This window comes from Microcebus murinus, chromosome 3 (genome assembly GCF_040939455.1).
Source record: "Microcebus murinus isolate Inina chromosome 3, M.murinus_Inina_mat1.0, whole genome shotgun sequence".
Classification (NCBI taxonomy): Eukaryota; Metazoa; Chordata; class Mammalia; order Primates; family Cheirogaleidae; genus Microcebus; species Microcebus murinus.
Window position 1 is genome coordinate 111,520,906 of NC_134106.1, and position 13,236 is coordinate 111,534,141.

At 46.8% G+C, this 13,236-nt stretch overlaps 1 protein-coding gene across 1 annotated transcript in view; it reads right to left on the reverse strand.

The window, feature by feature from the left end:
- The window catches only part of RELL1 (RELT like 1), a 52,679-nt gene that overhangs the window by 26,962 nt on the left and 12,481 nt on the right, over positions 1-13,236 (reverse strand). The window contains exon 2 of the mRNA XM_020286317.2: positions 357-572. Within this exon, the coding sequence (XP_020141906.2) occupies positions 357-572 (216 nt within the window). The remainder of the gene's footprint in view (positions 1-356; positions 573-13,236) is intronic.

Here is a 13,236-nt window from a genome sequence, read left to right on the forward strand (position 1 = left end):
CAAATGTATCTTCTCTCTAAATTTCATAATAACCCTACAAGGTGGGGATTGTTGTCCTCATCTCAATTCAATTACAATGTCAATTTAATAAAATTAAATTAATTAAAAATAAATTTAAGTTAATTATACACAGCAGATACTCAAAGCATACCTAACTTGTCCAAGGCCACAGGACAAGCAAGGGCAAATTACCTGGAACTCTAGGTGTGATTGCTGTGAAATTCACACTCACATCACACCACCTGCCAGCGAAATACATCATTTTGCCTCAGTAAGATGGAAAGTATTAATATAGCTCACTAGTTTCTTATTTAAAAATCACCCCGCGCCCCAAGAACAGAACCCAGGCCATTCACCTATCTTGTCAGCCTTTTCCCCGCCGGCGTCCTGCTCAGCCTCTGTGGTGCAGCGGTAGCCCTTCTTCTTCAGCAGGTGGCAGACCAGGACGCCGAAGAGGCCCGTGATGAAGAACACAGGCACCAGCGCGTATGCGATGTACTCGGGGTGTCCGCTCCCCGGGCTGTCAGTGGGCGACGGGGTGGCCTCTGTCCTCGACTGCAATGTGTGGCTGTCTACGGAAACAAGACGCTGGGTCACACATTTGCTGGGGGCAAGAAGAGCCTGATGACCCTCAGGAAATGTTCGCGGTAAGTCGGTGTCTGCTCCCAAAGCCACCGGCCGCGCAGACTGGTGGCCCTGGCAGCACAGGCCCGAGGGCGAGAGCCCCAGCTCAGACTTGGAACAGTCTGAGTCGTCACCTCCTGTCCCTGCTACGCAGGAACTGGGTCCCACCCTGGGCCACCTTTTCTTAAACCTCCTGAAGCCAGCTTCTGCTTCTTCATCTGCACGAGCACGCACGTGGTGTGGAACGGATGTACAGGGTTTCGGTGACGTATCCAGCACAGAACACGCAGACCTTAGGTGGGAGTATAGCACAGTACTTAGTGGTTAAGAGCCTGGACCTAGGGGACTTGAGTTCTTTTCCCAGCTCCAGCACTTAGCAGCTGTGTGACAACGGACAATAAATGAACATCTCAATGCCTTGATTTCTTATTAAATGGGGATGCTCATAGTACCTGCCCACCCTTCTAGGGGTGCCATGAAGGTGAAATAAATTATTGCATTATTACACATAAAACACTTAGAGCCATTTCTGCAACATAGTGAATGCTCACCCACATGCCTGGCCCTACTCTGGGCACGCATGACACAAGCGCACCACTCTGAGGAAAGCAAAGAGTCTCGTCACGGAGCTTATGTTCTAGAAGGATTTAGTAAACTAACAGATCCACAGGTGAAGAAAAGGGAGAAATCAGGGACGGCATCAACGTTGTGGCTCAGGGTGCAAACAAAATGGAAGCATGTACATTTGTTTATCCGTTCACAGATCCCAACAAACATAACGGCATGCCGGTTACGTGCGAGCGCCACCGAGGGCGTGGGTACAGAGAACGACACAGCGCGGCCCCTGCCACTTGGCGTTTGCAGGGTGGCCTGAGAAACAGCCACAACACGCCGACAGGCAGGCGGACGGCGGCGCCGTGGAAGGGGAGAGAGGAATGGCGGCCGACCTCTGACCTGGGCGGGCCGTGAGGGCACCACGCGGAAGCCGTGGAAGGGGAGAGATGAATGGCGGCCCACCTCTGACCTGGGCGGGCCGTGAGGGCACCACGCGGAAGCCGTGGAAGGGGAGAGATGAATGGCAGCCCACCTCTGACCTGGGCGGGCCGTGAGGGCACCACGGAAGGCGGGACTCCGCCGAAGGGCAGGGCGGGCCTCGGCGGCACGCGGGGCTCCAGACAGCGGGAGCCGGAGCGCGGCCTGGTGTGCCCGCCAGCCCACAGGCAGAAGGGCGCGGAGCAGCCGCACAGCCCCGCCGGGAGAGCGAGGGCGGCCGGGAGGCAGGGCCTAGGAGAGCCGCGGAGGTGGCGGAAACGAGCCTCGGCACTTGGAGACTCTGGGTCTGAGGGACACAATGAGGGTCTGCCTGGGGACGTGCACATACCACCTAAGACGCCCAGAAACGAGGAAGCTAGACACATTTAATTATAAGCTTTCTCAAGAGAATTTTGGTGAGGAAATGTGCTGTAGTGACTATACTGGGGGCAAATACTAGGCAGGAAATGACCGTGGTTCATCACCGCAGCAAGCAGCATGGAACAGAAGCTTTCTCTGCAAACCAGGGGCCACGGGCAAAGGGCTGCCTCTCCTCCTCATGGAAGTATGCAGCGACTTTGAGCATGAAAGGAAATGACTGGTTTCTTAGGTTGTAAGAGGTTGCAGGCATTATTTTATCAGAAAACCTCTAGAATTTGGAATAACCTATTTTTTTCTGGTTTCTCCCCCAAGAATCACTATAATAAATAAACAGATGTCACTAAATATATACAGATATACCATCTAAATTAGGGTTTAACCTCAAGCCTTACTTTCAGTAAAAACCAGAAACATTTATTTAACTCCTTTTACAATTCTACGTAAGTTGTGCTTATTTATTTCTTTTGATAGCACACACTCCACACAAAGTGGGCAGCTCGCTGAGCAGGGAGTCTCACTCAGAACCGCCGTCTGTCTCACTGGAGGGATCACACGTTCTCTTCTGGGGCAATGGGGACAGGGATGACAGCGAAGGACTCAGAACTAGGGCCACACAGCCTCCCCAAGTCAGGGGTGGAGAATATGTCTTCACCCCACATCTGACATCTGGCAAACCCTTATGGATATTCCATATTCACAGAGTCTTGTGATTTACAAACATGTACCATTCACTGAATTTCATAATTATTGTACCATGAAAAACCTGAGGAAGGGGCCAGGCACAGTGGCTCACGCCTGTAATCCTAGCACTCTGGGAGGCCCAGGCAGGTAGATCGCTCAAGGTCAGAAGTTGGAAACCAGACTGAGCAAGAACGAGACCCCGTCTCTACTAAAAATAGAAAAAAATTCATTGGCCAACTAAAAATATATAGAAAAATTAGCCGGGCATGGTGGCGCATGCCTGTAGTCCCAGCTACTCGGGAGGCTGAGGCAGGAGGATCCCTTGAGCCCAGGAGTTTGAGATTGCTGTGAGCTAGGCTGACACCATGGCACTCTAGCCAGGGCAAAAGAGCCAGACTCTGTCTCAAAAAACAAAAAAACTGAGGAAGGTATGATTGTGAATTAGTGAAGCAAAGGAGTTATGGAAAGGTATAAAATAGCATCAAGGTTAAAATCTCAGACTGCCTGGCAGACATAACAGCAAGTCATTTAACTGTCTGTCCTCAGTTACCTCATCTGTAAAATGGAATCAAAAATTGTACCCATTCATGATAATTTTAACACCCAGCTCCCAAGTTTTTTGATGCTGCTTGCCCTCTGAGGTGAGGTCTGTATCTTCTCCCCTTATTTTAGTATGTCCATTCTGTGCTTTGCCTGACTAACAGAATAATCTGGGAGTGATGCTTTCTCTGTCAGTTTCCAGCCCCAGGTCTTAAGGAACAGCTTCCACTTCCTATTTCTTGGGGCACTTGAAAGCCAACCTCCATGCTGTGGTGAAGCGTAAGCCTCCGCGTGGAGAGAAACCAACAGCAAGCATGGACTTGCCAGCCAGTAACTACACCACCTTAGAAGTAGATCCTGGCCGGGCGCGGTGGCTGACACCTGTAATCCTAGCACTCTGGGAGGCCAAGGCGGGAGGATTGGAGTTCAAGACCAGATTAGGCAACACAGAAAGACCCTGCCTCTACAAAAATTTTTTTAAAAAATTAGCCAGGAGTGGTGGCATGCAACTGTAAGTCCCATCTACTCAGGAGGCTGAGGTGGGAGGATTGCTGTGGGCTATGAATGCACCACTGCACTCTAGCCCGGGCGACAAAGCAAGACCCTGTCACACACACAAAAAAAATAGCTAAGAAGAAAAATGTTGACCAGAGACTCTACTATGATCTATCTTAACAATTCAATGAAAAATAACTTTGAAATAACAAAGTAACTATTCATAAGTAGTGTCTAAAATACATCAGTAGGTTTAGCTTTCCTTCAATTTACACTAATTTGCTTAGGAACATGGTGTCCCTCTTTCTCCTTCACCCCCAGCTGAATCATGTCTGAATTACAAACACATTATTTATTCTGTATCCAAATTAAGCAAACTTTGTTACAGCACTGTTTATAAAAGTCAAAAAACAGCAACACCTGCCTGTTTGCAATGGGATATTAAGAAAATATCTAAGTCAATCACTGTATCATTTGATGGAATAAGATATAATATGTACCACCTAAAACTATTTATGAAGATTTTGTGAAGATATGGGAAAACATTAATTATCCAATGTTGAATTTTAAAAGCTGGATTCAAAATCTTACATGCAATATGATCCCAATTAGTAAAAAAAAAAAAAAAAAATGCATGACGACATAAAATGTATAAAGCAAAGACCAAAATATTAAGTGATTCTGGGTAATAGAATGGGATAACTTTTAATTTCCTCTTTATACCTTTCTGTAACTTCCTAAAATTAGTATGTATTACTTTTGTACCAAGGTGGTAGACACTTCAAAAAGATGCAGAAGCTGTGAGTCATCTGGGAGCCACAGACTCCTTCGTGTCTGATGAATGCTATCTATGATGCCTACTTCAAAATGTTGCCTCCAATTTCTGCCAGTTCTTGGACCCAAGTTAATATAAGGGCAAGGGACATTTAAGGATAGATGCCCAAGTTTTTGCTTGAGCAACATGGCGAACATGGTGTCCTTCACTGACACAGGAAATACCTGAGAAAAAGCAAGTTTGCTGGATGTTATGTGTTGAATTTTGGCACTCCCTCCTAAATTCATATGTTGAACTCCTAACCCCCTGTACTTCAAAATATATTTGGAGATAGGATCTTTACAGATGTAATCTACTTAAAATGAGGTCATTAGGGTGAACTCTAAACTCATATGACTGGTGTCCTTATAAAAAGAAGAAATTTAAAGACAGACATGCACACAGGGAAAACACCCTGTGAAGATACAGGCAGAGATGCTTCTACAAGCCAAGGGGTGCCCAAGATTTCCAGCAAACCACCAGAAGCCAGGAGAGAACCATGGAACAGATTCTCTCACAGCCCTCAGAAGAAACCAATCTTGCTGAGGACTCAATCTTGGACTTCTAGCCTCCAGAACCGAGAGAGAATAAATGTCTGTCATCGAAGCCACCCAGCTTGTGGCACTTTGCTAGGCAGCCCTAGCAGGCTAACACACTGGCGTGGAGAGGACAACTTCACAGGTTCAGTTTTGAACACAGCCATAGAGGGAAGCAGGGGGACATCCCAAGAGAAAAGTCCATCAGGCACTGGATCTGCTCCATGAGGAAGCTGGGCTCCACCCTAGGGCGCAGAGGAAGGACTTTCCAGAAGAGATGAGGGGTCAGCTGGGTCAGGCGCTGTAAGCGTGAGCAACTACAATAGGAAAGAAATGAAACTGGCGCTGCCACACAGGACAGAGGTTCCTCAAAAAATTAAAAATAGAACTCTCATGATCCAGAAGTCCCCCTTCTCAGTATATATCCAAAAGAACTGAAATCAGGATCTTGACGAGGTATCTGCACTCCTATGTTTGCTGCAGCACAATTCACAGAAGCCCAGATGTAGAAACAACCTAAATGTCCATGCATAGATGAAGGGATAAAGAAATTGTGGCATACACGCACAATGGAATATTACTCAGCTTCGTAAAAGAAGGGAATCCTGCCACATGTGACAACACGGATGAACCTTGAGGACACTATGCTAGATGAAATAAGCCAGTCACAAAGGGACAAATACTACATGATTCTATTTATTAATATCTGAGGTATCTAAAATAGCCAGAATCATAGAAACAGAGTAGAATGTTGGTTGCCAGGGGCTGGGGGCAGGAGGAAATGGATAGTTGTTCAATGGCCATAAAGTTTCGGTTATGCAAGGTGAATGAGTTCTGGACATATGACAATACTGTACTGTGCACTTAAAAATTTGTTAAGAGGTTAGACCTCATGTTAAGTGTTCTGATCACAATAAACTGAAAAGAAAGAAACAATCTGTCATGGTTTAGATATGGTTTATTCCCTCCAAAACTCATGCTTAAATTTTGTCCCCAATGTAACAGGATTGAGAGGTGGTAGGACCTTTAGGAGGTATTTGGGTCTTGGGTGCTCCGTGCTTACAAAGGCATCTATGCCCTTCTCACTGGAGCTAGTTCTCCCGAGACGGGGCTTGCTATCAGAGGAGCAGATAGCTATAAAAGCAAGCTCGCTCCTCGGCTTTCTCTTACCTCCTCTCTCACCACATGATCTCTGCCATTTCCCGTCACGTTATGAAGCAGTAAGAGGCCCTCAGCAGATACAGCCTGGACTCCCAGCCTCCACACTGTGAGCTAAACAAACCCCTGTTCTTTATAAAGTATCCAGTCTCAGGTACTCTGTTATGGCAACAGAAAACAGACTAAGACACAACCTACGAGGAATCTTTAGAAAGAGTTGAGAAGAACTCAGACAAATCAGGCCACACAAATTCCCAAGAACACATGGGAAACCTTTAGCTTATAATTTAGGAAGCAGCTTGGAATTTTTTAACTTCCTTTTGTTGAATTTTACTCCCTGTTTCTCTATAGTTTCTTAAAGTAAATAAACATTCTTTAAAAACCCTAAAAGAAAAAATAAGTAAACAAATAAACTGAAAAAGCATAAAATAAAATAGGGGCCAGGCACAGTGGCTCATGCCTGTAATCCAAGCACTTTGGGAGACTGAGGTGGGAGAATCACTTGAACCCAGGAGTTCGAGGCCAGCCTGACCAAAATAGCAAGACCCTCCTGTCTATACAAAAAATTTAAAAAATAGCCAGGTGTGGTAGCACACGCCTGTAGACCCAGCCACTTGGGAGGCTGAGGTAGGAGGATCACTTGAGCCAGGAGTTTGAGGACAGCCTGGACAACGGTCAGGGAAGAAGCAACAGCATCTGTTGGGAACTGGGGGCCAGGGCAGAAGAGGTGGCCTGCTCGAGGAGACAGTAGGCCCAGCAGAGACTGACTGAATGAACAGGAAAAGCCACTGAAAGACGTACACAATGGCATTCACAACACAGCCAAGACGTGTGCCCACATCCCCAACTGCACCAACCCGTTCAGAGAGTGCCGCGCAGGCCGGAGAGCTTGGCACAGTAAGGGACCAGCAATCGAGTCAGAATGGAAAGTAGGCAGACCCAGAGTAAGGAAGGAAACAGTTCAGGGTGGGATGGTTCCAGAAATCACAGAAGTCTGACTCACCCTCGTTTATTATACCACTATTATTAATAACAAGAATCACCACCAATTATGGAGCATTTATGAGCCAGATAATCACTGAATCTTCACAATAAACCTATGAAATGGTTCCCAGTGTCATCCCCACTTTACGGATAGGGAAACGGAGGCACAGAAAGGTCAGGCAACATTTCCAGAGTCACACAGGTGCCAAGTGGCAGTGCCTGGATTCAAACCAGGCAGCGTGGGTCCTGCCGGATCGAATACGGCTCCCGCTTACCCTCCGCGTCCACGTGTGTAAAACACGCTTGTGCAAGAGCCCCAGTCAACCAGTGCCTGCTGAGGGTATACTTTCATTATTTTTCTTCCAACAGTATTTTCTGTCAAAATGCTAAAAAACGCTGGCCTGCTCTCTCATATTTCACAACTTGGTCTAGATTAAAGCCTCCCCAAACTTCAAAACTGTGGGTTCCAACTAGCACAGCAAGAAGTAGGATATGTTTTGAAAATGCCCCACCAGACTGCAAGGCATTTGACTGCATGAACTCCTGCAAAACTCTACTATGTGTCCTCAATCTCCCTCCCAACTCCCAAATCCCAGTTGACCTTACACAGGGCACCACCACCCGCCCCTCCCAACCCCAGCTCAGCCTTGCTGCCTCTCCAAAAACAATCCCAATACCTCACCCTGAGAATCTCTGCATGAAGCAAGAGCCCAAAACAGGCAGTGCTCAGCTCTGATAAGCGTGATTCCCTTCTACAGCATTACAAATAAAAAAGTATCCAACGAAGGCCAGCATTTATCAAAATGCTTTGGGTTTTTCCTGGGCCCAGCCAGGTCTGGGTAATTCACTGTATTCTGAAGACCCACCATGTATGTGTGCTTTGCCAAGACCCAGTTGAAAAGATTACATAGGAAGACAGTGAGATGAAAAAGATCAAAGACTCCTGGGAACTGAGGAGGAGGTATGGGGATGGCTGGAAGTCAACCTAAAAAGTCAAAAGCAATTTTCTAGCTTGCTTCCAAGTAATATCTGTATTTCCAACCGACCCCAGCGGTCAGAGAGGCTGAGACAGAATGGCACAGAAATGGCGTTCGTCACAGCGGTGTGCATGGCTGGGGGCCGCTACCCCAGTGGGAAGGTGAGGGCGATGACTGGAGGCTCCAGACACGCAGCCCTTGTAGCCTCTCCCGGGAAGCTTTGTGCCCAGCCCATTTTGATGAATCTGATAGCAATTCTCCCCTCTTATCAGGAAAGGGTGTGGTTTTCAGAAGCTAGGGTTTCCCAGCAAAGTGGCTCAACAAACTCTTGATGGGAAGGAGAGTTGGCTGATAAGTAGAGAACCACGCCAACTTGGTGGGAGAAGAGCTTTGCAAACACACACACACCCCTGTTTTCTCAGCTAACATTCACATCACAATGTCAAAGAATGGTCTATTTTTGGTCTAGATTACTAAAATGGCTAAACGTTTATTTCTCTAAAGGGGCTTGCCTTCATCCACCTGTGCCACTGGCTACCTCTATGACACTGAACACATCACTTCATCTCTCTGGACCTTGGTTTGCTCCTCTGAAAAATGACAAGCATGAGCCCATGTGCATCATGGGCCTCAAAATGCCACAAGCCCCAGCCTCCTCCAGCCCCATCCACAACTCACTCTGGGTTGATGCCGCTGCAGATGAATCCAAATCCAAAAAGCTCTGAAAACAAATTTCTTAATAACTCTTTTCATAGCAAAATCCAATCTAACAAACTCATTTGGCAGCAAAGCCTGTACTGACCTCCATGAGGCCATTTAGAGTCTCCGTTCCACTTAACATTAGTATATTTGACTAGACTCCTCGGGGAGGAGTCACATAATATAGAGTTTAGGTCTAACTCTAAACCCCCAAGGGTTTCTGATCGTCACAACACTATGAGGGAAGTTCTATTATTTTGGAGAAGAAGAAAAGGAGGTTCAGGGAGGGCCCAGCACTCGCCCAAGATCACATGGCTAAAAACCAATAAGATCCTGGTGTTTGTAACTAGTCTGCATACCGCCTCTCGGCCCTACTTTGGTGGAGCTGGGACGGACTAGCTAGTGCAAAACAACGTCCTTTATTAAGTTAATTCTTTAAACACAGTTTAAATCAATTGCCTGCACTAATAAAAGGGGAGAAAGCAAAGCAAATTCTACAAAACAAAATAATCCCCACATTATTTCTATCTGGCTATAGATGTAACTAAAACACCAGTCATGGTGAGACACAGCATTTGCCCAAACTCAAGAAACTTAAAATTTATGGAGAGTAAGTGAGCTGATATAGAAATTGGAGAACAATGTAAGTCAGTGTATTAAAAAGTGCTAAACCTTCTAGAGAAACTTAAGGCAGCCACCAGCTTCCAATCAACTCCCAGACACGCAGCTGCTACAAGCCCCCGCCACAATGCAGCGTGACCGGGCAAGGAGGGGACACCCAGACAGCACTGCCGGCCGAGTTTATCTATCCCTGGAACACAATCCCACTTCAGTGCGACTGCACACAGTCCCTTGATGTTGTCCCTTTATTTTGTCTCAGTACCGTGCTGCCATGACACGTGAGCACTCGGTCTGGGCGGTGGACGGAGCCCAGACAGCTCCCCAGTCAAGCATGACAGGCCACGAACCTGGTTTGCAGATGCGTTTGGCTGAGGGCACCTTGAAAAATTACCATTATTAATGATAATTACCATTTTTAATGGGAAAATGCATTTCAATTTTCAACCCAATTACTCAAAAGGAATGCTTGGAGCACAGCCTGTCCTTAAGCTGGGATGTCCTCCGAGGGTTTGAGAAGGAAAGTAAGGAGAGTGACCTTGGGGGAAAAAGGACCTTATACTAGGCCTCAAAAGAAAAACTGAATTTAGGGGGACAAAAAGAGAACAAACATTTTTGGCAGGCATCAGGTTGGGGATTCAGATCACTCTTGACCCCAGGTTGCTACCAGAACAAAGGATTGAAACTAGAGTGAGGTGATGTCAGTATTCAGAAACAAAGAAACTTCAAAGAAAACCAAAAAACAATGAAATCTAAATATTTATCATCCCAGCTTCAATTTAAATTGAAGGGGAACTAAGTGCAGGGCCAAAGCCCCTGCCGTCATTTCTTTAGGCCACAGCACTCCCTAACCAAGCACAATTCCCCAGGGGCACCAAAAGATTAAACACAAACAACAGGTGACAGCCACCTCAGCCCCCACCACCTTCCCACTCCCAAGCCCATCCAAAGCTACTTCTTGGGAGGGGGATTAACTCTAGAAAGCCAGGGTCTTGAGAGGTCAAGGACCTCAACCTTCTGGACTCTTCTGGAACCTTCCAAAAGACCTCAAACAATGGTTTGCATTCAGGAGACAACAGAAAGCTCATCTGACTTGGCCTTACCCCAGACTGGAACAAGGGCAGCTCAACAGTTATTTGCCTTGGGACACAGGCCAGGAAGCCACCACCCAAGCCTCTAGGGCAGAGGAGGCTAAGAGTCTGAGCCGGACCCCAAGTGGCCAGGCAATCAGTGCAACCCTCAGAAAGGGGGTGAGGAAGGCCACCGCAGGGTCTGGGGGAGCTCCCACAGACTCTCTCTCCCCTCCTGGTCTCCTGCCCCTCCTCCTATCGGATCTGCCGCGTTGTCGGTTTGGGAATTTTTAAGAGTCTGACAGCACTGTCTGCCTCCTGGGAAGCGACTGGGTGGCTGGGCAGGAGTCGAGAGAGGCTTTGACTTAAAGACCCTTCTGTACCTTTCAAATTGTAAATTACATCCATTCAAGAAAGACATGGAATTCAAAAAAAGTCATTTGTTTGAAGTGACCTTAAAGCAAGAGGACGTCAGAAATCTAATATTGGCTTCAGATTCTTTCTGAAAGGTGGTGTGTTGTGAAGAATGAGTTGCAACTTTAAAATAATTATAACAGCATCATTTACAGAGTGTTTGTGGCATCAGACACTATTCTAGATGCTTCTGTACAATCATGGGGGTTCGAAGACCGGCCTCGGTGTGTCGGGGGAACAGGGTCCCTCCCAGGCAGCGGGACCCCCGCGCCCACACTCTCTGCAACACTGTTTAACAGCGTCTGTGAGTGCGGAGGGCCTTCAGCGTGCCAGGTAACACACACAGGTGGGTTAAACAGTCGCCCCGCCCGCGGAGCCTTGAACGCCAAACGCCGGCGCTCTCCACAGGCCCTATTACACACGATCACCACCCGAATCCGAATGTATCTTCTTCTAGTGTAAAAATTGTCTTTGTAAAAACAGCAAGATGAAGTGTATACTGACTTCATCTTTTAAAAAAACTAAAACTTGGTAGCATAAAATTTCCCAATAGCAATTTTAACTGCAAAAAACAAAAGATTACTCTAAAGTATAACTCTATTTTATCCCCTTTATAACTATTATGAAAGTAAAAGTAAAAGTAAGACCTTTTTCTATCTCCTGAAAAGTATCTCATTCACATACACAGATGTTCACATTATTAACCCTTTGCACTCGGATGTTGAGTGTGACTTGACACGGTTAGCAAAAATTATAGAGATTAAAATTACTCTTTGAATGTATCAATAATTTGAAATATAAAAAAAATCCAAATAATTAAGTTTGTATGAAAAGAAATTCCAGTTTTTTATTCTACTGCTGCTTTGTAAAATCTGGGGTATTTAAAAAATTAAATCCTGAGTAGAATAAAGGAATCGAGAAAAAAGCAAGCGAATGCAAAGGGTTAATAACTCACAAACTGTTGATGTTATAATTGGAAGTAATTCAATAGTTGCCACAAACATAATTTGTACCAGCAATAGGAAGGAAGGAAGGAAGGAAGGAAGGAAGGAAGGAAGGAAGGAAGGAAGGAAGGAAGGAAGGAAGGAAGGAAGGAAGGAAGGAAGGAAGGAAGGAAGGAAGGAAGGAAGAAGGAGGGAGGGAGGGAGGGAGGGAGGGAGGGGGGGGAGGGGGGAGGGGGGAGGCAGGGGGAGGGAGGCAGGGGGAGGGAGGCAGGGGGGAGGGAGGCAGGGGGGAGGGAGGCAGGGGGGAGGGGGGAGGGAGGGAGGGAGGGAGGGAGGGAGGGAGGGGGAAAAAGAAGAAAATTTTCAATCACACACATTAGCTAGGGACACATCACACAAGACATAATAGTTCCTACCCAAATTATACAATGCTTTTCAACGCACTTTCACACTCATTATTTTATTTGAAACCCTTAATCCTAAGGAGATGGGTTGAGAACATCCTCACTTTGTAAATAAATCTGTGGCCTAAGACGGCATCGCGGGTGGAAGCAGAGACAGGAGCCAGGCAGAGGACCAGCTCAGACCCGAAGACGTCTGCCCTGCCCGCCTCGGACAACAGCACGCCATTCAGACACGGTGGCCACAGTCAGGAGACATAAATGGGACACAGAACTGGCAGGAAAACCCTGATTTAAGTCAAACACCAGTTTCCCCCAGTAGAGGTGGGGAAGAGAAGGTGTCCCTGTCCTCTAATCGCTCCCACAGTCCCTGGAACACAATGGGAGCCCCTAAACCTCTGCCCCAGTGAGCCTGTGAGCAGATTCTCCCCTTCCAGAAGGGCTCCGGGCAGCGGATCGAGTGGGCGCCCACGTTCACCGTAACTGGATAGGCAGTCTGTTACATCCTCTTGGGTAGCACAGAATGTCCAGTGTATTCACACCCATCTGCCAAACGCCAACAGGCTTTACAGGCATACATAAGTGGATTCTTCTCAGAGTGGACAACTGATACACTCCCCGGCTCCCCACACTTGCTGGTAAGTCCCTGCTGAAAGGTGGAGTACACCGGCATGCTCCTGTGCTCACCAAAAACGTGCTCGCTTCGGCAGCACGTATGCTAAAATTGGAATGATACAGAGAAAAATAAAACAAAAATAAAAAAAACAAAATCAATAGAAGCTTCCAGTCTGCAAAGACTTCAAAAGAAGGCTACAAAGAGCAGCACATTGCTCCACCCCGCTTTGGGGATTGGCCCTCGACTGGATTT